The 27,295-nt window shown below is 44.3% G+C and overlaps 1 protein-coding gene across 7 annotated transcripts in view; it reads left to right on the forward strand.

The window, feature by feature from the left end:
* FBXO34 (F-box protein 34) overlaps positions 1-26,830 on the forward strand; it is a 45,411-nt gene extending 18,581 nt beyond the window's left edge. For 3 of the 7 annotated variants that reach the window (XM_054198297.1, XM_054198296.1, XM_054198295.1), the window contains 3 exons: positions 869-947; positions 14,821-15,020; positions 24,002-26,825. In XM_054198297.1, the coding sequence (XP_054054272.1) occupies positions 14,944-15,020; positions 24,002-26,189 (2,265 nt within the window). In that variant the 5' untranslated portion in view covers positions 869-947; positions 14,821-14,943 and the 3' untranslated portion in view covers positions 26,190-26,825. The other 4 variants (XM_054198301.1, XM_054198300.1, XM_054198303.1 and 1 more) reach the window with 4 other exon arrangements.
* Positions 26,831-27,295: the final 465 nt, after the last annotated feature.

Below are 27,295 nucleotides of genomic sequence, written 5' to 3' on the forward strand. Positions count from 1 at the left end.
AGGTTGTGGAATTTATTTATACAACGCCACTGGGGTGTGTGGCATTGCACAGACAAATAAACAATGGTTCCCAGCCCTGAGGCTTGTGTTCGGTATTAGATAACCAGGCATGGGGTAATTATAGCCAGGGACCTGGGTGGAGGGGTTAGGAGACGGTGAGGGTTACATCCGTGTAGAGAACATGAAATGTTCCTTGTTGTGCCTGCAGCTTGTTAATGGCACTGTGAAGAAATTGTGGGTGCGTCTGAGGTTATAGGATGGAGGTCAACTTTGCAGAAGGAAGCGTTGAGTGAGTTATAGGAGATGTGTGGATTAATAAGAGAAAGCGGAAGGAGATGAACTGAAACTAGTGAAGCGTACGGGGAGTGGCTGGGTTTACACAGAGGCTGAACACGTAGAAGCAATGGCACTCTAGGGTCTTGAGGAATTTAGGTATTAGAGCAGTGACTGGGAATCCGCACCCAGACCCCTAAACACGTGTGCCTGATGAGAATGGAGCAACAGGTAAAGAAGGGGTCCAGCATGGCTACTGGGATCTTTGTGGTCTCTCCTCTTTGCTGTCCCTGTAGCCTGGGCTCCCACGATGGCAAAGCAGCTTCTGCCCAGCCACCCGGCAGCGGGACTTCTTGTGGCAGGGCAGCCGCCTTCGACTGTAGTTGCTGGACTCTTTTCAGGGTGTACTCGGTCAGTCGGCAGTGACGATCTGCTGGAACTGGTGGTGCTCCACGTCAGCTGTGCATTGACTGTTGTTCCTGCATGCCCTTTGCACTGGGCAAACCGGATCTTTTGGGTTTTAAGAGCTGGTTAGTAGTTGTAACACCGTTACTGTGTCACTAATTTCCTTTTTCCTTCCCTTTTTGCCCTTCAGAAATGCCATTCTCGTGAGTGTGCAAGGAACCTACAGAACTGTAATGTCTAACCCTACATGGAATAACAACTCTTTGAAGGTACCACCCTTTTTTAACTACGTGGCTTTGTTATAGGTTGGGTTAATGATGGGTCTTTGCTTCAAAGCTCGAAATTGAAGAACCATGTCTTATGTAATGCTGTCCCTTACAAAGGGGTGACAGTGCTGTGACACTCCAGTCTCTGTTTTCCAGAAAAACTGCATGCAACCCAGCACTTGATCCGGGGTGCCAAGGGGCCATCCCTGTTTCTCTGGGAACAATCTCTGTAGGCAGGTCTGGTGTTGCCTTAGGAACAGATGGTGGTTTCTATTCAGAGAGCTGAGCTAAGCTTTCTTCATACTTGGTGGCCATCCTTGGAAACATATTGCCCTTCTTTTTAGTGACGTATGATGGCTTGCCTGTTTGTCTTCAACTTAATGACCTTCTGGATCGTCTTTCCTGATGAGAGGCTTCTAGTCAGAGGCTTTGTATTTATGAAGAATATTATGAAAAAGTGCAGTTACACTTTAACGTTTAGATTGAAAAGTCTTAGCTGTTTGTGCTGCATTAACCAGCTCTCAGCCGTTGGCTTTGCTCTGCTGTCTGATCCTGCAGTGATGCCATAATACTGAATTTTGGACTGCCCTGTACATTACCATGGCAACAGACTGATGTCACAGACTCAAGGACATGACTTCAGCGTATGATCATGCAGAGGCACGATCAGATTTGTGAAGGAGAAAGCTGAGTAATGCACATCTCAAAAGCAAACAAGGGGAATGCAGGTTACAGCTGACCAAGCAAGGTGCTTCAGTATGAAAATTCCCCTCTTAGAGGAGGGGCCGATCGTGTCTTTAAGACAGGAACAGTTGACGCGATGAGCTTCTCTTTACCGTGGATAAGCAGACATCTCACAGGTATCCTCTATCTTAAGCAGGTGGTGTTTTGGGGTGGGGAAATTTGCTCTCTGGTTTCAGAGCTTTGAAAGGGCACTTTCTCGTTCTAATTTTAAAGAACTTCGCAGTGGTCTTGTAGGCATGCTGAGAACACTTCGACTTGCTTAATGTTGTTCAAACAGTTTAATTGGTTTTCCACAGCTTTTATTTTATCCATAACATTGGAAGGTGAAAGGGGAACTCTGCATCTGCATTATGGTCACATTTTCCTATATCCTATTAGCAGATTCCAAGATTGTTTAATGTGATCTCCACCCATTTCATTTGGCTGCAACCTTTGCTCCCATGAAAACAAGGCTGATTGTTCTGAATTGCTGTGTGTATGTGCTTTGGCACAGCATGAAGGTACCTATAATAACACAACCATTGTCTGGAAAAAAAGCAGTTTGCAGTAATAACTACAAATAAAAGGGTGCAGTACTGGGGCAAGACAGATAATGGTCGTTTTCCCAGCCATTACATACAGCAGATTCTCAACATGGTCACCCCTCGGCATGACAGGGATGTGGGCTTTAGCGCAGTATGTGAATATTGGGAATAAGAGACTAAAATACTTGCATTTTGTTCCAAGTTTCTCTTTCCTGGACGCGGTTCCATTGCTCATATCTACGGATGGGGAAACTGAATGACTTTTGCACAATGCGGTATTTTATTTGCATGCTGTGAGCAGTTTAACAAGTGTGTGTGCTAAATGAAGCATTCCCACTTTCAGTTAGCAGCTGACGCACCCTTAAAATAAAAAAAAAAAAGTGCCTTTAGGTTGAACAGTGGGGTTTTGAGGGGTGACATTGTGCTGTGTATTTGAGCGGATGGTCGGTCGTGCCAAGCCTGAATGTTAACTTGAAATGCTGTGGGATTCAGCAAATCACCAACTAAAACTCCTTCGTGCTGAAGTAATTTTTGCTCATCTCTGCACTTTGTGGAATAAAAGCTGTTCTAGCACAAGATTTGGAAGTAACGTAATTGTTTTAAATGCTCAGTGTCACAGGAATTGAGGATATTTAACAGAAACTGGCATTTCTTAGAGCAGTTTGGTTGCCTCCCAGGACAGGAAGCTGCAGAGTGTTAAAAAAGAGGCAGGGAAAGAGTGTAACAACTCTCTCTTTAAATCAGGATGCTTGAATTTGGTGCCTGGCCTTGAGCTGAAAGGGCTGGAAGCTATGCAAGATGCAGTGATTAACACTGCTCTGCAGCAAACAAGAAGATAATGGTGATGGACTATCAAGAAGGCAGCCTTGCTAAAAAGAGAAGTTTTGTGATATGGTAGAGGGGAAGGAAGTCTGGAGAATTCAGAAAAGGAATAGATGTTTTTGAAGGTGGGGGAAAAACATAACTATCCATGTAGTTTGCTCTTGCAGCAGAGCCAGCAGAAGGAATTTGATACCAAACAAAAGTAGGCACACCCAGTATTTAGCACAGGGATCCTGGAAAGTTGCTTTTCGGTGCCGCGATGCTTTTCTGTCGGACAAATACATTGTACAGTGACATCTCACAGAGGCAGAAATGAGTAATATATGCACCCGTGAGTTTGTGCAAGGGTATGTAGAAAAGAGGTTGGAGGTGTTTGGTGCTTCTCTTTAACAACACGGAAAAAAACACCATAACGGATGTATAAAATGGTACTCAAGGCAGGAAGCCAAGAGGGATGCCGTTCCCTGAGAAAGAAATAATGACAGAAGATGCATTAAAAAAGAGGGAGAGGTTGCTTGTAGGGTGTGTTTATGGATTGCGATGATTTGGAAGTGCGATAAAACAGATTGCTGATCCTGTGTATCAAAGTACAAGTGGCAATGAATTTTCAAGTTGTTGAAACTTGCATCAAAAAAAAAATATATTTTGCACTTATTAATAGGTTAATCCACTGTAATTGACTGTGAAATAAACCTGGGGGAATTTTCCCATCTGTATGTGATGCACAGCCTCTTTGCTGTCTACTTGGCATCTGTACCTTCAGATAATTAAAAGCTGTTTTTTTAAATCCACTCATCTTTCAACTGTTGGGTTTTTTTGTTTTATTTTGGGTTTTTTTGCATCTTGCTACTTCTCTGAGAGCCATCAGTCACTCTTCTGGCTAACATGTAAAAAACAAGATAATGTGGTTTTAGGAAAGAAAAACTGCAGATGAATCTTTTTTACTTTTTTTTTTTTTTAAAAAACCAAATCACAAAACCTACAGAGCTAGGTGAATGTGTGAGGCTTTTTAGCATGCGCATCACTGTTCCGTTTCTAAAAAGACTTAACTTGTCCAGTATGGAGAACTGTAAGTTCACTTTGACTTTCTAAGATCTCGTGGCACTTGCCCCTCTAAAATCAATAGCGAAACCTCCATGGCTGTCTTTGCTTGGGAAGCAGTTGTAATTACCCAGAAATTACAGGAGTTGTTCAGCACAGGGATCCTCTGGTTTCAGCACATAGTTTCATTGCTCTGTAGTGTTTTGAGAGGCCGAAGGGTGGGATGCAGCTACAATGAGTTTCCAGATTCCTAACAGTGTGAGGGACTGTTTTTAATAGTGATGATAAAAACAGCTATTCCCAGTTGGAGGTTAGTCAGTGGTACAATTATCAGAGCTATGAAATAGTGCAGGGATGGCTCAGAATGGAAAAAACTAAGGCTTGAAACTTATTTTCTTGAGGGAGCTGTTTGAAACTGTTTCCTGCAAGCTCGTGGAGAATTAGTAAGAGATGCTAAATAGCGTGAGATCAAGCTGATGGGGCTTGGTTATTACTTTGGTAATTTAGTTTTCAGGCTAGCAAGCTTCATCTGGCTTTCGGGAGAGGGATTTGGTAGCAATTTGTTGACGAAAGCCAGCGTGGTGAGTAGGAGTTTGGCACGTTTGATGTGTAAGGTTATGGTCTTCGGCTGTATGGTGTGCTCACACCAGCTGCTCCACTGAGGAGACTAAAAACGTGCTGAGTGTTTTCACAGTAAAGTAACAATCCCTGGCTCAAAATCTGGTTCATTTAAACCATCCTTTTTAAAACACAGTTGTGCATACCTTACTTTACTTTCCTGCTGATTTGGTTCTTCTCATTCATATTTTGTCTTTTTTGTCCAAGAGGAAGAAACCCTTAGAATATAGATTCTACTGGAAGGGGAGCAGCAGGGAATGCTCATTTAGATAGCAGTACGTGTCTTTTTTCTTGTCTGTCTTTCCATTAGTAAATCTAAAAGTAGTGTGAAACAAACCCGAATCTAATGTTTTCAGATGAACTATTAGGAAAGGTCATACTTCTAAAACGGTCGTTAACCTGGAAGGAATTGCACCAGCACTATTTCTAGTGCTCTGTTGTAGGTCCGTGCCGCTGAATTTTGAAGATGAAACATGAAAAGGGAAAGATTTGCAGCAAGAGTTCTCGCAGTTAACAAGGCACTTGAGCGTGCAGACGCTATCCTTTACTGAAACGTAAATGCTATTTTGGTACCTTCCTTTTTTCTTTAAAGAATGAATTACAGCAGAATTCGTGCTATGCTTGGAATTTCTGAAAACTTAATTGTGTTAGTTGCTAGGCTTATCAACTACAAAGCTCTGAAAATATAAAACTATTTTTTACTTCAAGGAACTCTTGAGTTATTAATGGGAAAAAAAATCTTTAAAAATGTAGCCAAAAAAAGATTAAAGATCCACAGAATTGGTAGGTTTCAAAATCAGCTTAGATTCTAGACAGTCTTTTGAAACAATCATGCAGAAAGATACTGTACTAAGTGTGGGTCTGTGCTGCAGTTTACCTGCCAAAAACCCAAGCTTATCTGTAGCTGAGTTAGTTCAGCAGATGTTCTGTGTATGTTCTTTTAAGAATTTGTATAAAACCAAGCAGATACTTTGGCTGGGAAGGGTTTTTAGCATGTCTCTTGCCTGCCTTCTGTCTTCGTCTGAAGCAAATTAGCCTTAGCATGTCACTGGTCACACCCCTGTGCTATTGAGTGTTCCAAAGCCTTTCTGGTCTCTTTGAGCAGGTTCTGTGGTTTGCAGGCTGCAAAGCAGTTTAGTGGTGAGAAACATCCTCCGCATCCAGATGTTGTTTCCCGGATCGTTCACCTGCATTTGTGTGGCCCTGGCTCCGCTCACCGATGCACCGTTTCCTCCCTCTGCCTTCCCCTGCTGAGCTGTATGTGCTTGGATGAGCTCTGCCGTGCGATGGCTGCAAGCGCCTAGCTTTGTGTGATGGATAAGTAGGGGGTCTGCTTTGATTGCAGCGTTGTGCCAAGCGCCGTTGTGAGTCTCATCTGCATTGCTGTGTTATTCCTTCTGTCACTGGTTTGGATCACATCTTTATTTTGCTGGCTTTGACACCCTGCTGTCCTGTTTCCTTGCCACGCACGTGTATGACTTCATGCTGCAGGCCTGGAGCTGTTGGAGCAATGCTAGCACAATGCACCACGGTAGGCAAAAAATATGCTGCGGGATTGAAATGATGGGGCCTCATCCTGCCTGTAGTGAGCAAATGTCTCCGGCACCGTGACAGATTAATCTTCTAATGAAGAGTGAAGATTGGCAGCCTTTGATGTGCAGTCTAATTGAAGATACATGATTCTTGCGTGTGATGTCAGTTAAACAGCACCAGCACTTAATGGCAGAGTCAGAATAACTTTAATTTCTTTAGATTTTTGTGAAAAGCTGTGTGGTGGGTTAGCCTTGGCCAACAGCCAGACACCCACCCAGCTGCTCGCTCACTCCCCATCCTCAGTGGCGCGGGGAGGGGCAATAGGCTTCGAGAACTTAACGGCTGAGATAAAGTCAGGGAGATTACTGATTGCTGTTGCAGGCAAACCAGAAAAGTGGATTTATTGCCGGTTAAATTAGATTTGGTAGCGAGAAATATAAACATTAAACCAACACCTTTCCTCTCCCCTTTCGCTGCAGGGGAATACCTGCCCTGCCATGGTGCACCGCCTCCTGATTTTTCTCTGACCTTGGCAGGTTTTTTACCCCTTTCCTCTCTCTATCAGGTGTTTTTTGCCCTTTCTTAACTATGTCTCCTCAATGGTGCCAGTCACTTGGCTGCTGGGCTCAGCAGTGTACTGTGATGGGTCGTGGTGGAGCTGGATGGAAAGGGTCCAGGGCAGCCGTGACCACCTCCTGCAGAGGCCATGTTAGAACCTGACACTAATGGGTGATTTATGGCTTGGGTTTTTATTGGTCTTAGACTGTAGCCTGTTCTTTGTGGGCTTTTTGTTTTGTTTTATAAGATACCACTGGAAAGAGCAGTGAATCCAAAGCTTGTCGAGAGGGTGTGTGTCGTGGTGTGTCTTGTTTGTTTGTGGGTGGGTTGGTTTTAGATTCTCCTAATTAATCTGTTCTATTGGAAGTTTTCCATCTTCAGCAGATGAAATGATGCACTTTGTTATAAAATATTCTGTGAAAAATAGTTCGAGCTTCCTTTTACCTGAAATCTGTCCTGAAGTTGGGTATATTTAGTATAACTGTTTTCCCAAGTTTGAGGAGTGGATTTTTCTTGTAAACTGCTGACCTATAAATTTGAAATGTCAGAGTTGAGCATTTTTACATTATACTTGAAAGATCATTTTCTGTGAAAGCGTGACGTTGGGGCATCAGCAGTGTCCTAGTTCAAGGAAAAATTTGAAAGGATTTAAGATTTCATGACAAATCATGAAACACTGGTGCAAAAAATTGTGGACGATGCTAGTATGTGAAAACAGGATGGATTCAGGAATATAATAGAGGAACTTGGGCATTTTGAATTACAGAAATATTTGCAACTGGTGGCACAGTTATCTCTAAAATTTTTTTTTTTGACTACTGTTAAATTTAATCTAGTGTTTGTGTTGCTGAACAAGGTTTCTGTTTGTTCAATTTGGTTTTGGAGACCCTTAGGAAAAAATTAGATGCTTTAGAGATGCATAGTGAATATTGTAACCTCTCAGCTCTACAACAGATTGGCAGCATGAATCCATGTGGACAAAATTATGTTGTTCTGCTTTGAATCTTTGTCTGTGTGTGTGGTTTTTGTTTGGTTTTTTTTTTAGGGGGGGAGGGATATTTTTTGTTTTGTGTCTGTGTTTTGTTGGGAAGGTATCCACAGTGGTATGGGACAGAGAAATCCACAACATACCCTTTAACGAAAAGGGGTTAAAGTAGTAAACAAAAATGAATTACCACTTATTTTGCTAAACTCTTTAGGGCTGGACCTGTGATCAGGGTATATGGGGTGGTCTCTGAAAGGAGAACTCTTGGCCCAAAGGCCAGTCCAAACCAGTTAGAGCCATAAAAATCAGTTAAAGCCATATTTATTTCAATGAACTGAGTTTCAAAGCTGATAAATTTAGTGCTTAACATTGGGTCACCTGCTGTGGGGTTTTCCTTATTAGCAAAGTTCTAAATAAGGAACTGTATTTATTTATTTACTGGATATTTAGAAGTTAGCTGTAGGTTTGCTCTCCTGTTTTAGAAGCCATTTAATACCCCACAGGGAGATGTACAGAAGTGATTATTAACGTGCATTATATGCCATGGTGCAGGGGGACTTCTTGCCTATATAGTGTCAAGAATGAGATTTTTGGTTTCCTGCTGACATTTTACTTGGCCAGTACGTGCCAGTAAAATGTTCAGTCCTATGCTGGAGGACCTAGATTCAAAGATACACTTGTTATTACAGTATTGCAAATGGGTTTCTTTTCACAGTGTTATAAGAGCTGCCACAAAACAGGCAGAGGAAACTTTAATTTTAAGAATTAGAGTGGGTTGTTGCGCTGTGCTGCTGGATCGCTAACAAACTATTATGGGTGAACAAGTGAGTAATTACTTTCAGGCGGGCCATGTGATGGTCAGTTTATTAGCTGTCGCAGCAAAACCAAATCTACCGAATGTGTGCCAAAATGAGTCAAGTGGACCTCTGCAGCCAGGATCCCTGACATCCACAGGCGAAACAGGGTGACAAAATTAGTGTTGACTATCCTAATCTGCCATGTCAGTGTTGTAATAATAATCAGGATCTTTAGCAAACTAACATTACGTTCTTGAAAAAGATGGGATTCTTCTTGCTGGTTTTAACTGGCTCTCTCTAAAGGGGGACAGGTTGGCTTTCTATTGGCATTCAAGATGATTTCTTTCATGTAGGCTGTCTGGATTTCTGTCTGTGGTGTTTGTCCTAAAACTCCCCTTAAAGGTCAATTCTGCATCTTGTAGTCATTTCTACCATTCTTTGCATGTACAGGAGCAATCCAACGAGATCTCAGCCTTACAAAATGAGGGCACAACGTCTCCAGAGCTCTGGGAGCACTTCTCTACTATTTTTGGAACCAGCTCTATTGCTTCTATAATAGGAAGGCTTCTGGAAGCTTTCTCCTTCCCCTCGCCCCAAGAAAGTAGCCTTTCAGCTGAGCTTTCATTAATTCAGAATCTGCACAGCAAAAGAAATGTAGTTTTCTACGCTCAATAATTCAGATGTGGCTCACGGATCACGTGCCCTCGAGTTACAGTGAGTACCTTTGCCCGTACTTTGTAACCCGAGGACGCAGCAGCTGTAGCCCCTGCTCAGGGGGTGTTTCACTACCCCCTATTTATCATTCGGGGCACAGGGTGGATTATGTGGTGACAAGGAGTGCCAAAGTAGGTGGTAGCTTTCTAGAAAGCAGAGTAATGTGTGATCTGGGTGCGTTTGTCACCAGCACTGCAAGCAGCATTGGCAAGTAAGGGATTTACTGTTTTTATTTTCCTCTTGAATCAAGCAGAACAAATCTAATGAGCCAGTTCTTAACGTCTTCCCAGTTGAGCAACAGATAATGTCCCTACCCAAATTGTGCAAGACAGCTGAAACCTTTCAGGAATAGTTGAACAAGGGAAACACTTGTGATATTTTTATTTTTTCCCCCAATATTAAAATACAGGATTAACAAGGTGCAGCAGAGCTTATCTTTTCTTTATTTACTTTTTCCCTTGTGAGATTTTCCTTTCGAGGGGAGAGGGGACGATGTAGTCCTTCCAATACTAACCACACCTAGAGGAGAGAAAGAATGAGAGCTACAAATTTGAAGCATTTCATTCTTTATTGACATGATCTTGGAAGGAAGACGGGTTCTCCCTGTAGTGCTTCATTAGAATAAGCATTTCATATGCTTATTGGTACAGCAAGTAGCACTGTTTGACAGCAGTGAAGAGTCAAACGTTGCCTTGGAGCCCTACACGCTTGTTTCCCCACTTCCGAAACGCTCTGTATTTTGCACACTCTGCATTCAAAAATGTTCCTTTCCACTGACTTGAAAGAAGCTAAAAATCACTTTGTGGCAGACGCCTTTCCCAGCACGATTTGCGAAGGTGCGGCTTTGAGACAGCAGAGCCCAGCCCGAGCTGCTCAGAAATTCATCCTGCCGGGCTTTGCTAGTGCGTGACAGGACCGGGGGTAAGTGGGTTCAGGGAGCCAACCTCTTCTGGGTTAATTTTCTCCTAGTTCAGCTCCTTGAGCTGCTTCAGGTGAGAAATCAGACAGGAACCAGTGCTGATACACAGGGGAAGGGCTGGGACGAAGAAAGGGACGAGAATTACTGTGGGGCTGCACAGTGTTTCAGAGCATCCATGGTTCCCTGCTGAGATGGATGCCCAAGCTCAAATTTATGTGGGAATCTTCATATTTCAGTTAAATATCTGCTCCATCTGGTGTTACCCAGGGTACAGAGTATAGATGGGAGCTTGGGGGAGCTTTGGGAAGGGCTGGAGTGAATTTGATGGGGAAATGAGCCAAGGGCAGAGGTAGTGAGGTCCTGCTGCTCGTCCAGCTCTGATTGCCGGTGCCTCGAAGAAGTGATATCAGCAGGTTTTGATGTAGAAGTAGATATGGGAAGCTTACCCCATTTATTCCACCTGGAGCTCCTGTGGCACCTTTATTGCTTTTAGATTAGATAACAGGTCTATGCAAAGTTATACCTTTTGATCATCAAACAGAGGGGAACCTGAGCACACAAGTTTTCACAAGGCAAACGATGTCTGTGGTGGCTCCCGTAGCCTCCTGCTGCAGATGAAAAGGCCAAACTGCAGTTCAGCAGGACTAGGAGAATCTCGTCAGATTGTAGACGTTAATTTTTGCATCTCTTAATGCTTATAAGTTGGATACAGTGTCTTTACTAAATACCTAGTTTCATGTGAGGGTTTGTTGCCAGTTCAGGTGGATGCAAACACAAATGTGAGGGCACTCTGAAACTCTTTATAAAAAGATAGCTTTAGTTAAAACATGCTTGTTTTCTCTTGCTTTGCCTGAGACCGTTTTATTAAATAAAGAAGTAAAACCTAGCTGGTGAACTTAGTGCTAAATAGGTAATTTTTTAAGGTGTTTAAAATAGGTACTACATGAAGAACAGTTAAAAAGAAAGGGTTGTGTTCCTGTAGACGTCTAAGAGGCTGAGGACCTGGTGTGTCATCTCTCTGTCTAACCTAGTCTGAGAGCTGCTGCGGATCCCTGGTTGTTACCATGAAATGTGAATGTTAGGATTAGGGAAAGCTTTCTGCAAAAGCCTCTCGCCTGGGAGCGTCTGGCGCTGTTAGGGGTGTTCCAGGGTGGGTGTTGAGGGAGGGAGGACTGGCTATGCTGGGAAATGGCAGAGTTGCATGTCTGGTGGAATACACTTTTAGAGATGAGTATCATGTAACAACCTAAACTTGAGCTGAGTGGTGGGGGGATGGACATGCAACTCTGTTCTTGCAAGAAAACAAAAAAAACCTGTGGAGATTCCTATTATAAGGCCTCAGCACTGGCATTTTGTTATTTTTAAGATTACCTGTCCTTCATAGAGACTGGTTTTAGGTACTAACTCTTCCGTGTTCCCCTCTGAAATCCTTGCCATTGCTTTTTCCTGTGTCCTGGATGTGCTGGTGCTCTTTGCCCAGCTGATGCAGCGCCATGGCCCTGCAGGGCATCCTGAAGGTAGCCCTGTGTGGAGCTGGGCTGGTCAAATGTGCTTTTAACAGCAGTGCAACTGCTGCTCAGAACCAGTCCCAAGGCCACGGCCTCCTTCCTAGAAAGCAAATTTTCTGAAAGGATGAGCCCATCCTTTGAACTCATTTGTTTATCAGTTACTGTTGCTACTGTTGAAAACACACTTGCTCTTGCAGCAAAGCTTTAGCTATCGAAATATCAAAAGCTGTAGATATTGCTGCACAGATGAAGAGACCTTGATCCCGCTTCATCCACTCTGGTTGAGTTAATACATTTATTTTCCTCAACTGCAGCAGCGTTCAGAACTGCCAATCAGTTTTGTGGGACCATTCAGCTAATGGCTGCCCATTGCTGAGAGGATGTGATGCTACTGCTGCCAAAATCTGAGTTCTTCCCACATCTTATGCATAAAAGCATATGTTTGGGGGTGGTTTCAGGAAGAGAGGATGACACAATTAGGTTTTTAACTTTCTCTTCTGTTTTGTTTCTGTATGCATCTATATTTCAGTTTTCGAGCTGTACCCAGCTCTGTGCAAAATTAACAAATCAGCTGAAGCATCTGCTGATAAGGATCAGCCTTGGTAAAGAAACACAGTGGTAGTTAAAAGGCAGTAAGTATTTCTGTGCTAGCTTGGATGCTGATTTTTTTCTTTTTTAATTCTCAAGCAGAGCTTTTTACTGCTTGCACAGTAGAAATTTGTCAGTAGCTCACTGGCATTAATAGTCTATTTCAGTTCTTTTCTATAGCCCAGCAGCGTGAGGAGGGGAAAAAGCAGGCTTTGTATGGATCTGTGCTGCAGTGCCCATCTGAACTTGTCTGTGTCTATTTTGTCAGCTTTTGCTTTCCTCTGGTAGGTGCTAGTCCCTTCTTAAATGCGTGATATCCCACCATAGGATGCCTGTTGGATCTGGGTTGTGGCTGTCCCTGACCTGAACGAGTTCGCTTGTTGGTTTTACTTCTGAAGCTCTTTACTGCAAACAAGATGATACTTTGGTTTCAGTTTTTTTTTTTGTTGGGCGTTTCATTGTTTATTTCTCAATTGATCTGCAAAAGAGTAGGACTAGGACAACACATCTGGTGCTGCTAAGCAGGAATACATGGAGAGAGTTCTAGCTATTGAAAAAGTGACTGTCATTCTTGTAGTGGTATGGTTGCATTTATTTGCGTGTGGATATAATCATGTTTCTGTGATACAGTTCCTGCTGAGTCTGAAACGCTAGTGTCAGTAAAGCCAGAAGGAGAAGCCAGACAAAAGCTTGGATAAAAGTCAGAATTTCAGTGCCTCTGACTGACAGTTCATGGGAAGGTAATGATTTTGTGTTTAACTTTTGATTTTCATAAAGCACTAGGCATATGCTTTTTTCCCTCTGAATTGCTATTAGTGAATATATATTTTACAGCCCACAAAACATCAGAAATAGCCCATTTCTGTGCCTAGGTTTCACTCTTGCAGGTATACCCTTGTTATACTCTGGGCAGTCTAATGAAAGTGGTGTTTAACTACAAAGTTTTGATTTTTGCTGCCGTTAACCATGGCAGCCTAATTCCTTGTCTTCCTGAGCTCCTGGAGTAGAGGGCATGCTCTCATCCTCCAGCTCTGCCAGTGCAGTGCCTCTGTCTTCTCCATCCAGTGTGTTTCTTTGCCTTATGTAGAGCTCAGCAGAGATTTCTTCATGAAGACTGGAATGTGTTTATATAATATTTTATATATTATTTTAGGCTCCTTCTTACTCAAATGTAGGCAAATGATTAACCTCTTATTCACAATCACTAGAGGAATTGTGAGATTGCTTTAGCAGGTACCAAGTCAACTGGATCTAAACCAGTTTCTATTTTGCCTGCCTGGAAAGACATCCTTCATCACTTTCTCACCAAGTGTGGCTACCAAGTTAGAGCGGGCTTTCCAGGCCAGGAGTGTTTACTGGCAGCGCTGAGTTGTAAACCACATTGGTCAAGCACTGATTAACTGAGCCCTGCATAGGCAGGGGCTCTTTTCATGGGAGTTTTTTCTCTGGCAGGTGTTGTGAAAGGGGTGATGCGAGAGGCTCTATCTCTATGAAAACTTGGCCGCTGGCAAGCACAAGCCTCCAGTGGGTGCCTCTGCCAGGCTGTGCTCTGGAAATGCCGCTGTAGGAACAGGGCAGCGGTAAGAGCACTGGGCAAAGCTGCTGAAAAGGAGAGAACAACCTGCTGCACTAAATCACAAATCCCCTGGGGACGCAGCTCTATAGTTAGCATCTTCAAATGGCATTCCTTTATTATGGCATCATTGTGCACGGTCCTCTAGAGAGGAAGCAAACGATCTTTAAAACAATCTGCTGGCAACTCAGGCTTGAGGATTTGAGCTTTTCCAGGGCTCTTTTGCTGTGTCACTCTTTCCTTTTATGTTCCAACTCGAAGGTTGTTGTTCTTTCACCACTGAAGTACGTTAAAGCACTGGTAATAGTGTCTACTCCAAGGACAAGGCGTAGAAGGCAGCAACCTAGTGCGAACGAGAGATACTGCAGAACAGTTTTGTTTTGGTGAAATCTGCTGCCTTATCTGTATGTGATGCAAAGACGGGGCAGTTTTCACAAGGCTTGGAGGCTGCATGGTGGCATGTTTTTTGTCCTTTTTGAAATCCGCCACGTTATTTTGATTAGAACACTAACGTAACTCCTGGCAGCATCCAATCTTACTGCTAGCAGCGATTTCCCTCCAAAGCTTGATGCGGTGCTAACAAGCAGAAAGATCTTGTGCGTCCTGTTTGCACAGAACTTGGAGGACAGCGTGTTCCACAGGAGGTGCCAAGGTAGTGCTGCAACCGTATATAAGGTGAAAAAGTGTTTTATGTGCAGACAGGCTGTTGTGCGGGGCATTAATTTGTATTTTAATGGTGTTCAGAAACTCTAGCTGCAATGATGACATGATGATGTTAAGTTCTTTCATATTTTTTTATATATATTTTATATATATGTGTATGTATATGCATATATGTGTGTATATATATTTATTTTTTCTCTCATGGTAAAGACGACTTGTCCTGATCATCTGGGATTCAGTCGCTGCTGTACTTCAACATGATCTTCTTATGTACCTCTTGTTTGTTCAGTTTCTAGGTGGCAGAGGCACGGTGAAGCTCTGCGTGGGGCGAGGAAAGCTGATGGGGGAGCCTTGCGCGTAGCCCAGGATGGACTGGCTGTGACGGCGTGCCTTAGCTGGAGAGGTAGTTACGATGAAGAGTTCCTGCAGAGCTGGCCTCCACAGGGAACCACTGAATTCTGCATCCTCCACCTTCCATCAAGTCAAACGGTATGAAGGGTCGGGCTGGTCTTCCTCTAGTTAAGTATTTAGCACCTATTTAGCCTTCTCCTTTCCTATTGTCTTGCGTGTCACTCAAATGTTTGGTCTAAATTTTTACTTTTGGGTAGTGTTTTAGTGAAATGTTGTAACGGCTTAAGGGCAGACATGTTCTTTGACATTTTTATTTGATAATGACAACTACAGATTCACTGCAGTTGCTACTGTACTTGGAGAAATCTGGGGGTTTTCGCAACAGCTGTAAATTAATTTGGGAACATGGCCTTTGAAGTAAAATTTAATTGGAGAATGGCTTGTCATAGTAGGCTTTAAAACATGCAGTCAGCTTAAAGCAAGTAGAAATACTGGCAGTTGTTGCAGTTTTGTTTTACTATGGAGTAAGTAATTAGATTAGTTTAAGCTCAGATTTTGTATTGCTCACTCTCCTGTGTCTCTTATTAAGAAGAAATGCACGATTGATTTCAAACACTTGTGCTTATGTGACAATTAAGTGTATGCCTCTCACTGTGTCTTGTTATAGAAACACCGTACAGAACAACTTGTCCTTATGCAAATGCGAGAACATGCCAGTTTGTTCAAATTCGAGCTACTTGAAAATATATGGGGTTTTTTTTTCCTTTTTCTGAAACCAAGACTCTTAAACTTCCTCAATCTGGAGGAAGAGAGCCAATTTTCTGGTTTCCAAAAGCTGTGTGAGTTTAAAGCAAACTTTAACCTTTGTTCTTCGTGGTTGTGTAGACAGCATATACTTGCTATGTCAGTCTCATGGTAATTTACCGCTGGAAAAGACTTCCTCGGTCATCCGGCTCCTTGCTTTCCCAAGTGGTATCTCGTAATCCCTTTTGTAAATTTAGAAGTCCAGCCTAAAAACAATTACATCTTTTCGTCTCTCCTCCTGTAGATTAATCCATTACTGAAGATGACAAATCTATCTGTGTGATTAGGAACCTTCTTTGGATTCCCAGGCTGTAGCTGCCTCATCCCTGGAGGTGTTCAAGGCCAGGCTGGATGGGCCTTTGAGCAACCTGGTCTAGTGGGAGGTGTCCCTGCCCAGGGCAGGGGACTTGGAATGAGATGGTCTTTAAAGTCTGTTCCAACCGAAACCATTCTATGATTCTATGAACGTTCATGCCAGTTTATATACTTGTTTGAGCTTGTGTTCCTTCTTTTTGCGTAAGGACTGCTTCTTATTTTCAGTGGTTTACCTCTTTTGCTGTATTCTGTGAAATATGACTGTGTACCCTCACCTGTGGTTCTGCTGTGCTAAATGACCCAAGCGTTATCTAGTAGCTTCTCAAATGATGTCTGTCGTCATCATTCTCAGTCTGGGTGAGTCTTCTCTGAGTCATGACAAAAAGCGTATGCTGCACTCCAGAGCAGATCTGGCTTTTCACTGCTGCCTTGAATGTATCCCGGAATCACCTCTGCTTCCTTCTCTTTCACAGATGTGTCTGTGGTGGCCAATTCACCTTTCTTAGTTACCTCCAAAACTTCTTGGTGTTTGGCTGGTGTGTCACCATCTGTACTTTAAAACTCTCCTCCATTTCTGTTACTCGGTGCTTTGTGCCTCTGCTGTTCTGGAAACGCCTTCATTTCTGTGGGGGCACCTGTAGTATTTGTGCTGAGGTTATTCCTAACAAAATCAGAGTGTTCCCAAGGCTGATTCTTTGAGGCACATCTTTGGTTTCCAGGCTGGTATTTTCTTATTCAGCATCACCTGGAGCTGTCTGCTGCAAAGCCAGCTCCTTTGTCTGTTTTCCCATTCCTCTGCCAATTTGTTTTAACTGGTAGATCTCTTTCTGAAGTCCATGTGAGTAAAATACAGTACATTTGTCTAAAAAGATCACTTTTTTGGAGAATCTTCAGGTTGGTCTAGCGTATTGAACTATTCCCTCTTCCCCCTTTTTCTCTGTCTCGCCTTAATCCTCTTTGCTTGCGAAGTACCTTCCTGTTGAAGGCAGACTACCAGGTCTGGAGAGGCTGCGATCTCTCTCCCTTTTGTTTCTGCCATGCAGTGCCACCTCCAATGTGCCACATGTTTTATTAACTCATATTGTTGCTTTTCAAGAGGTTTATAAATCTTGCTTCTTGGCCTGCAGTTCACGAGCCTATCTTTTGGATTCTAAAACTGAGACGAGCCACTCCTTGCAACTTTTATGAAGATTCTTAATCCTCCCTCTGCCAGTGTTCTTGTTCAAATTAACCCCTGGGCTTTTGCCCTCGTGATTACCCTTATCACCCCTCTTTAAAAACAATGCAAAGTCAAATGTAGTATTTTGTGCTGTGCCTAGAGTACTCTTAATCTCTGCTCTGACCTTGCTTGCAGCCCTTTTTCTCTCTCTGTCCTTTCTCACAAACTGAAGAACCTTTTACTATTTCTTTGTTATAAATATCTTTGTAGGGACTTAATGCTGCACCAGTTCTCATGTTTATTCCTAGACTTTTTGATCTCTAAAATAAAACTTTCCAAGTGACTTGAAACCTGTGCCTCCTTCTTGTATTCCTTCCCCAAGCAGGAACGTGTTCAGTTGGAGTTTCTTCTGTTCTTGTTTGGGATGTGTTCTTAATAATGGAAACACCTCTTGACTCCTGGAGAATGCCTGCTGGGTTGCGCTGTCCGCAGCGAAATCCTCTGCGCCCCAGTGCAGCTGACTTCGCGAACCAGTTCCTTTCGGTCGTGGGTTTCAAAAGAACAGCCCGGTGACTTGCCTTCACATCTACTTTTGTTTATTCTTTCTTTTGAACTCCAAGTCTCTTAATGATAGTGCAGTCCAAGGTTAATTTCTACGACCTTTCATGTGTTCTCATTATGTATGCACAAAAATTAAAACTAAATAGCATCACTTTGTGTTGGTTCATTAGCTGCTTGAAGAAATTTGTTGCGCTGTGATATCCAGAAGGATCTTGGTCCTCTTGCAGTTAATAAATTAGAAAATAACTGTAAAATCAAGGAAGATAAAATGTTTCCAGAAGGAAACCTGTCACTATCTCTTTGTCTGTGCTGTTCTGAGCAGCTTTCAGCAGAAGTCCTATAAAACCACCACTCTTTGGTCTCTTTTTTACTGTCCTTCCAAATGACTTGTGTGATTCCGTCTCACCTTAGCCTGTTCCACCAGGCACATGTGCCATCCCATCATCTTTGAGCTACATGTTTTTGGAGCAGCTTAACCTTGAATACCAAATCTTTCAGTTGATTTTGTTTTCCTCTGCTTTTTGTCATCCCTGTGTCATCTGTAGTGTGGCTGGGAAGTTTGAACAGGGGTTTGAGCTTCCTCAGGCTCAACAAGAATTGAGTCTACGTCATTCGCTTCATGGTAAGTGCTTTTATACAAAAGACTGGCAAAGCAACGGGACTTCTTCCTGTCCAAGATTTAGAAAGAAGCTGAGACTGCTCTGCCTTATGCTGAAGGGTGTGTGTCTGTTAACTTGAAAATGTGTTAGAAACTTATTAATGGGCGGGAGCCCTCAAACCGGAGTAGTCTGTGCGTGTTGGGCTTGGATGTGCTATTTGTCACCCGAAACCTCTGCCTGGTGGAGATGATGGATTTTATAGCTGCTCCCGTGTGCAGCTATGTTTGGGTGTCGTCTCCCCCAAAGTCAGGTTATTTGAACACCTGACATGGGTGAACAAGCGGTGGGGGATCCAAAGTTAAGAGTTTTTAGGTGCCTACTTTGCATTTAGCTCCTCAGCTCTGCCTTATGCTCCCGCTTCCCCCCAGGCTGGCTGCTCGAGCAGAGAATGCTGCTTCAGCAGTCCAATACCTTCTGTTTACCTTCAAAGCCCACGATAATCCTCGCTTGCTCTCCAATTGATGCAAGAGGCACTTTCACAGGCGTTGGGAGGTGGGTCAGGAGCGGTTGCTTTAATCTGAAGTTATTGCTGCAAGGGAGTGGGTTTTCTAGAAATCGGATGCTTCCGCAGCTGCTGAAGTTGAACCTGCCCCTGGTCTGGAGCATCGTGCTTCCCAAGCCGCCTTTCTCCCAGCTTGGACACTTGCCACACACCAGAACAAACTCCAGTGACTAGCAGAGCATCGTCGTCCATCCCGGCTGCTCGGCTGGGACTTTCCCGCCCTGGTAGAATCCGTGGAATGCCTTTGAAGCAGCTCTCTGTCTGCTTTGCCTTGCCCCGGCAGTGCAAAGGGGATGGAAATGGTACTGGAGATTGAGCCCAAAGGACCCACCAAATCCTTCCAGAAATAACAAGTGGTTGACCATAGTTTAACTTGCATTCAGTACTGAGTCCTTTATAATTGTCAGTGTCCTTTACAGAGGAGCTAAGCTCTATAGCCAGAGAAATGGGATGCCAGGGAAGAGAAATGCCTTGCCAGAGGTTATGCTTGGTGTGTGTTTTTATTGTTGTTGGTTGTTTTCTTTTTCTTTCTTTTTTTTTTTTTTTGGCTTCTGCCTTTTGTTAGTATGTCCTGAGGGTTTTTTCAGAGTTGTAGTTGGCACTGCATGTGCAGTCAGCAATGCTAGGAACTTTTGTCGACTGGAGTTAGTGTTTACAAAAAGAAATCCACAGGAAACTTTGGGGTTTTAATTGAAATTTTCGCCTTAATAAAACCTTCCGGTGCTTTGCACAGAAAACTTACAGTGTGAATATGCTGTTTGAGCAGATTAGACTTTTTTGTTGTTGTTGTTGCTGTTCTTCCTGTCTGGAGAAAATCTCTTGGCTTCACAGGGCATCGTGAGAGTCCCTGACCTGGGTGCAGCGAGGGGCATCTAAGCTTTCTGTGGACCCTCAAAAGGAGTTGTGAAAATTGAGCCTTTTCTACCAGTTTCTCCTCCAACTTTGGAGCATATTTATTTATTTATTTATATTATTTTTTTTTTAGGCTGCTGTGACTTAGAAGGTATATAAATACAAAAGGATGCAGAAAGATTTTTGGCCAGCTTGGCATAGTAGCTTATGGGTCTTCCCTTCAGTAGGGAGGGGAGGGGTGCGTGCATGTCCGCACATGTATAAGGGTATATATTTCTATATCAATCCCCTGGGGTAACAAACTTAATAAAACAGTAGTGGAAACAAGCTGTAGTTACGACTTGTAAAAACAGCAGTGTCGTTCCAGCAGTGTAAGTATCCTGTTTTTCAGACGCGGCTGACTAGAAATAGAAAAACTGGACTTTTTATTTCATCAACTTAAGGATGGAATAACAGTGTAAAGGCAGCACTGCTAGTCGTTTCAGTGCTGATGGTTCCTGGCAGAATTATCTCTTATCAGCAATTCAAAACCACACGTTTGGGACTGAAAACCTTTTATGCTTACTCCATGAACTGCTGAAGAATCATTGTCTCTAAAGATAAAATTAGAAAGCTTGATAACTCAAAGGGTGGAGGAAAGCAAACAGAATTATGCTGGAATTAAGTACGATAGGGAATTGTCAGTGACTTCACCTTTTAACAGCTATTTTTGGTGGTTTTAAATATTGAAAAACTTACCTGCAGCTGCCACAATTCTCCGCTTGCCAGCACTGAGGTGTTGCAGAAATAAGGTAGTCTGTGGGTGGGGACTGGGCTCTGGTTCATCTTCAAAGCAGTTTCTGCTGGGAAGCCTTGTTCTAATTCTAGGAGCTAGGAATGAAATGTGCTGCTGACGTGCAGGGAAGGCACTATGTTTGCTTAAAAGTTCTTCTTTCTTAATGTTCACAGCAAAGTGTGTGTGGGGTGAGGGCTTTTTTTCTCCATTTCAGGTAAGGTCCATTACTAACATCCTTTTTAAGATGGAAATTCTCTTCCCCACTGCCCAGAAACTGGGAGGCAGGTGGCACAGTGATTCAGCTGGTCAGGTGGAGTTAGCAGGACTCCTTTATAGCTGTCTCAAGTTGTTAAATTAAGGTTTTCTTTAAAACTGGATCCATTAAAACAGTGCAATGGACTAAACACTGAATTCAAATGAGGCAATTATTCTGGCAGTAAAACTTCTGACTAAGGCATAATTTTGTTATGTAAATTATAACTTTTCAACCTTAAATGGTATTGTTGGCCGAGCCAGAGACTAACTGAAACACAGGAGGAAATATAACCTTAAACAAGAAATCCGTAATAGGTGCGGCATAACTCTACCCTTTGTCTTTCTCCATAGACGAGAAATAGCTGGGAGCAGCTGAACCAACTTTGCTGGCTAAACGTGTCCTCTGAGCATGTTGGGGTAACCAGTTTGGTCCTGTTTTCATTCGTATAATACCTGGTCTCACCTTCGTTTGCAGCTTCTCTTAATGAAGGGTGTTGAACCGATTGTCCTGCTGGATTCCTGAAAACTGCTTGAAGAAAGCCTTTTATAACCACGTCCAGCTCATCTTTCAAACACCCTGGCATGAAAACTCATGAATGAAATTCGATCTTCTGCTCCTGGCTCATGAGATTTCAACATGCAAAGTCGTGTATTTAATTGTATTCACCTCTTCTCCCCGGGGTGCGGTGGCAGGCAGCCATCGGAGCTTTTCTCTCTCTAGTCTGAAAAGCACAGCTCCAAAATGCCCTTCTGGCTGGGGAAGGGAGGGCTGCAGGCGCCGTTCTCTGCAGCAGTTTCACTGCAGTGCTTCACCTGCTGCTCTTCTGGGCTGGGCTATGGCCCTAGCACATCAGTGACCTGACCCTGCTTAGCTATAAAATACAACCGAGATGAGGCAGACCCTCTGGAAAATGAGGCTGAAACAAACTACAGCAGCCTTGATTTCCTGTATTCTCTTTCTTCATCTGTTTCAGCACCCTGAAGTTCTGTTTTTATCAGATTATTTTCGTTTTTAGCATCCAACTGAGAAGGCAAACAAAATAGCTCAGTTGCATTTTGCAGAGGAGACCTAAATTGGGAGGTGACCCAGTTCCAACAAGAGCTGGAATCAGCAGGCAGAAGGCACGGGGAGAGAATTAACCCAGGATCTAGGGTAGGCGTATCTGCAGTACGGGGAGCTCTCTTATACCTCCAGCCTATAGGGGAAGTGCAGGTGGTTTTAGCACTGTCTGGTTGGAAGAGCGAGGTGATGATCCTTATAAAATTGGGAGGGGAGAGAATGTAACAGCATCCTTGGCAGTGGCTGCCTCCTGGCCTTCAGAGCACTGCAGGGGACCAAAGGGGTCCCCTAAGTTTTATGCACACTTGTAGAAAGGTGAACTAATCCCTTTTCCTTGATCTATCTCCCCAAAACTTCTCTGCCGCCACTTCTCACCCATCCCCTCACTGGTTATCACCAGGGCTAGAAGGAGGAACCAAAGCCTCAGGGGAAGGCAATGGTTAAGCAGCATAGCTGCTTCCAGTGCAGGAGGCTTCCTCTGCTTGGACGGCGCAGGAGGTGCCTGGCCGAGGTTTTACCCTCGTGTGTGTTGTGTTGGCAGCTGGAAGTGGAGCATCTTGCTTTCAAAGCCTTCCCTTGGCTGGCTCCAGTGCTCTCTGGCTCAGCTCTCCCTTCTGCCATCAGTTACTCTGGAGGGTCTACAGCCCTGGCTCGTCCATGGGGCCGGGTCACCTGGCAGGTCCCCAGGCTGCGCTCCAGGTTGCTCATACGACACATCGATGTGCGTTCTTGGTCAGCGTCTGCTGTTAGGACTTCTTACAGTGGTCCTGTGCACTCTGGTGCGTCTGCTCGAGGGGTGGGTGAGCTGGGTGCACTCCTCCTCCTATGCCAGCCCCAAGAGTGCCCTGTGTAGCATCGGCTAGGGCGTCTCAAGGTAGTCGTGTGTCCTGATGGCACTGCAGCACGGCAGGGCAGAGACCAGTGGGACTCTGGCTGTGTCTGTCTGATACAAACCTATCGTGTGTGTTCACTGCAGGTCTTGCAGCTATAGATTTGTCCAACTTTATAGATGTTATGGCCTGAGGTTTTTAATTAAAAGCTATTTTTAGGCTAGAAACACAATAATAGAGCAACTGTTTTGGTGGTGGCTGTCAAGGGAAACATATTCAGTGTCTGAATGTGTCCATATCAGCTCATGATAAATGTGGCAGTGAACCTGCTGTTCTTAAACTAGCAAGCATGGATTATCCCCGTTTCAAAAAGGAGGCTTTTTAATGTAACAATTCAAAGATTACCATGGAAACATAATCTATAGTTAGTTCTGTAATATGCTTATGTGATACTCCTGGGAGAAGAGCCTGAAGTCTCCTGATAATTGCATCCTATGTGGCAGTGCCCTGGGCTTTTTGTGTTTTTGAGCTTTGAATTGAAGATTATTGCGAAGGTGTAAGAGAAAGGAGGAGTCGAGTGGCGGGGACTGTTGCAGGAGTGGTGCTGCTGCTGTAATGTCAGCGGCATCCAAGCGTCTCCTTCACAGCTCTTAAAATTCTTAAGCATAAAACCACGTCCCTGAAAGTGGTTCTGTTCAGCTGTACGTGATGCTTCTGTCACTTTGGGGGGTGGTGTGGCACCTGATGTACAGCATAAGGACCTTTATGGGAAAGTAGACAAAATTTGCCATTATTGATATACTAAAGAATAGGTTTCATTTTGGGTGGTGTGAGGAGATTAGATACCTGCTGGGATCTCTGATGAATATAACTACACTTGCTAATTTCCCTTTTCAGCTTTAACCGTACTTTATTTACTAAAAAGAAAATATAAATATATGGTAGCTAATGTCAAGGTAAACCCTTGGACCTACCTGTACCTTACAGCTGGCTGTATGAAATGAACAGGCAGAAGGATGTCTTTGACTCTAGAATGAACCTCTATCTACATTTGTACAACGCATAGAACTTAACTGTTAGGATTTCTCCTTGCAACTCCCTGGATACAGATTTCTCTAACAGGAAGATCTCTGCTGTCCTTAAGATCAAAATCCTATTGCAAGAAGTTCTCCAAGGGTGGCTGTTGCAGCCTCAGTTGCTCCTTTTCCTTTCTCCTGTGGTTCCTTTTGAGGTATGGGCTGCTTGACGTAGAGTAGGAGACACGCTGGTGCCTACTCTGGGCCACCTCCTCTTAATTCCAGGCAGGCATATTTTGCAACTATAACTTCTCCCTTTTCTGTTTTCTAGGGTTTCTGGTATGCACTTAAAGCCATATCTCAAGTTACAGAAGAAAGAGCGATCTCCAGAAATAAGCCAGGATTCCCTGAGAGGCCAACCTATGAGCCATCAGAGATCAGCACAAGAAGAAAAATACACCAACTGCACCAAACTGAGCGTTTTCCCAAAACCCTCCCTTGTGACTCCATCTCGTAAGCTTCTGGGAATTATTTATCCGAATACTATGTGCAATATGAGTGGGAAAGGTCCAGCGGATGGTCCAAGCGGAAGGGAAAAGAAGAACGCCTTGTCTGCAACCATCCACCAGGGAGAAGAAGGGGAAGGGCCGCTGGATGTCTGGGCTGTGGTGAAACCTGGCAATACAAAGGAGAAGATCGCGTTCTTTGCAGCCCAGCAATGCAGCAGCAACAACCGGCTCGGGTCGATGAAAATTAAAAGCACGTGGGATATCGATGGAAGAACAGCTAAACGCAGGAAAAAATCGGTTGATCTTAAAAAAGCCAAAATTCAACTGGAAAGAATGAGGGAGGCGAACGTCAGGTGCTCCCAGCCGGAGCCTTTTGCCTGCGGCATCGAGCACTGTTCGGTGCATTACGTGAATGACAACGGTGAGGGTGTGTTCCCAGGCCGATCCCTCTCGGTGATAGAGATGGTGGCCTTTCTGGAGCAACGAGCAAGGGCTTTACTGGTGGACTGTGCTAAAACCTGCATGCCTGCTTCTACTACGAGGCTGAGCGCTCAGCCTAAAGGTGCACTTCCCAGCTCAGACCCCTTCTCCGCTGCCGGGGCGTGCGAGGTGCATGCGGAGAGGGGACCTTGTGGCAGTAGCGAGCAGCAGCAGAGCGAGCCCGTGCGAGTGCTGGACATGGTGGCCAAGCTGGAATCGGAGTGCCTGAAGCGCCAGAGCGAGCGGGAGGCCGGGAGCCTTTCGCGGAACAACAGCTTCCGTAGAAACGTTGGGAGGGTGCTCCTGGCGAACGGCACCCAACCCGAGGGAGAGGCGGGGAAGGTGTCCTCGGGGGTCCTGGCGCCGGGGGATGGCTTGGAGGAGGCAGGGGTAGCAGATGCTGGGTACGGAGGACAGTGCAGTCCTCTGGGTGACACGGAGTTGTGGGATGGCGCAGCCTCCGCTCGGCAGCCTTTTCCTTCAGGGCTGGATACTCGGATGGGGAATGTGAATTCAGGACTTGCTCATGCAGTGTTGGCGATAACCGCTGGCAGGAGTGATTCTGAAATGCGACTTGAGCCTCCCAGACCTCTGCCATCTGCGTGTCCAGCTGCTGCCAGGTTGCCACCGGATTCCTTGCAAAGCAAGAACACGACTGTTGATTGTACATCGAAAGAGGCTGTAATTTTCCCAAAGCAGAGTCTGCACCCCGTTAGGAAGGAGCCCTTATGCATCAGTATATCGGTCACCAAGACCGAGAAAGGATGCAGGAAAGAGCAGCTCTCTAACTCCAGTTTGAGTGAAGATCCGCTCCCAGGGAGGCTGTTTTTTCTCCAGGCTGACCAGCCTGCTGCTCATGGGCAACAACCACTACGGGAAAGTACCCAAGAAAAGCCAGGAGAAGTAGTTCAAAATGAGGATGAGGATGCTTTGGCATCTGACAGATCATGCGTCAGAAACAGTGTCCCTACAGAGCCATCTGCCCTTTCTGTCCCTCCGACAGAAGGGTCTTTGCAAGTACTTGATGCTTCCTGCTTAAAAAGGCAGGTGTCGCATGACTTTCTGGAGACCAGGTTTAAAATTCAGCAGCTTTTGGAGCCTCAGCAGTATATGGCCTTTCTGCCTCACCACATCATAGTGAAGATTTTTGGATTGCTTCCTACGAGGAGTCTGGTTGCCCTAAAATGCACTTGCTACTACTTCAAATTCATCATTGAGTACTACAACATCAGGCCGGCAGACTCCCGCTGGGTCCGCGATCCCCGCTACAGAGAAGACCCTTGCAAGCAGTGCAAGAAGAAGTACGTGAAAGGGGATGTATCGCTGTGCCGGTGGCATCCCAAACCATACTGTCAAGCTTTACCCTACGGGCCTGGGTACTGGATGTGCTGTCACCGGTCTCAGAAGGGCATCCCGGGCTGTAAGTTAGGTCTTCATGACAATCACTGGGTTCCTGCCTGCCACAGCTTTAACCGTGCTATTCATAAGAAAACCAGAGGAGCGGGAGCCGAAGCGGAAGAGGAATATTAGTGCACATACACTTTCCTGCGAGATTGTTTGGGGTAGGAGGAGATTCTCATGCCTTGTGCTGTTTACAGTGTATATAATTGTCGTGTTTTGTTTTTTTTTTTTTCCACAGGGCTATGAAACTGCACATACTTAAACACAAGAGCCTTTACCTTTTAGATTAAAGATAGCTTTTAGTCCATCTATGTAAATAACACTATAAAAACTAATTGTACATACAGAGTCTACAGCTGGCTGAACAACGTAATCACTACAATGCAGCTATGATAGTGTTGCGGCTATAGTTGTGTGTGTTTTTAAGTGTCTTGTTTCAAAATCTGTATATCCTGTATAATATATGAATGTTTCTGAGAAGAAACTCTAAATAGGTAAAGGTCAACTTGTTTAAAGAAATCTTCAGACAACTTAACTGGACAACCTTAAAATTAGACTTAGAGCAGATCCATTATAGTAGCGTGGCAGTGGATAAAAAGAGAGGAATATTATTGTATAGTCAGAATATAAAAAGTTCTTGGCTACCTTACCCATGTTGTCTGGTTGGTTTTTTTTTTTTTACTTAAATAAAATGTGCATTCTAGGTCTGCCTTACCTGATTTTCTCTTGTAAAACTCTTGCCCCAAAATAAAAATACTGTAAAACTTGTGGCAGAAACTTGGTGCTGTGATGTAGTTCAGACTTGCAGTGTGCTTCCTCTAGAGAAATAATCCTCTAAAAATGAAACAAACACGACGACCCCTCCAAACCTGTATTACTTGGAGAATTCCCTGCTGTAATAGTCACAAATTCCAGCTTTTCCTTTCCCTCCCAGAAGCTCCTGTTCTCCGGAAAGCTGGTACTAGGTGTGAAAACCAGGGGCTCTCTGGTGTGAGTCCTTCTCAGCTCTTGCGGCAGCCCCTCAGCCGGGCACTGGATGCTCGTGGATGGATTGTGGGCCCAGCAGGGTGAAAGCAGAGTTGCCTCGGCTCGGTGATGTGCTGGAAGCTTTGCTGTCTGCTGTATATGGAATTTTTCCCTCTCAAGAAGAATCCTTACCCCACTTCGCCCTGCTCTGCTGCATCCTCTGGCGTCTTGTTTCTGAGGCGTGAGTCAGTGCTTTCCAAGGGGCGTTG

This window comes from Rissa tridactyla, chromosome 4, assembly GCF_028500815.1.
Source record: "Rissa tridactyla isolate bRisTri1 chromosome 4, bRisTri1.patW.cur.20221130, whole genome shotgun sequence".
NCBI lineage: Eukaryota > Metazoa > Chordata > Aves > Charadriiformes > Laridae > Rissa > Rissa tridactyla.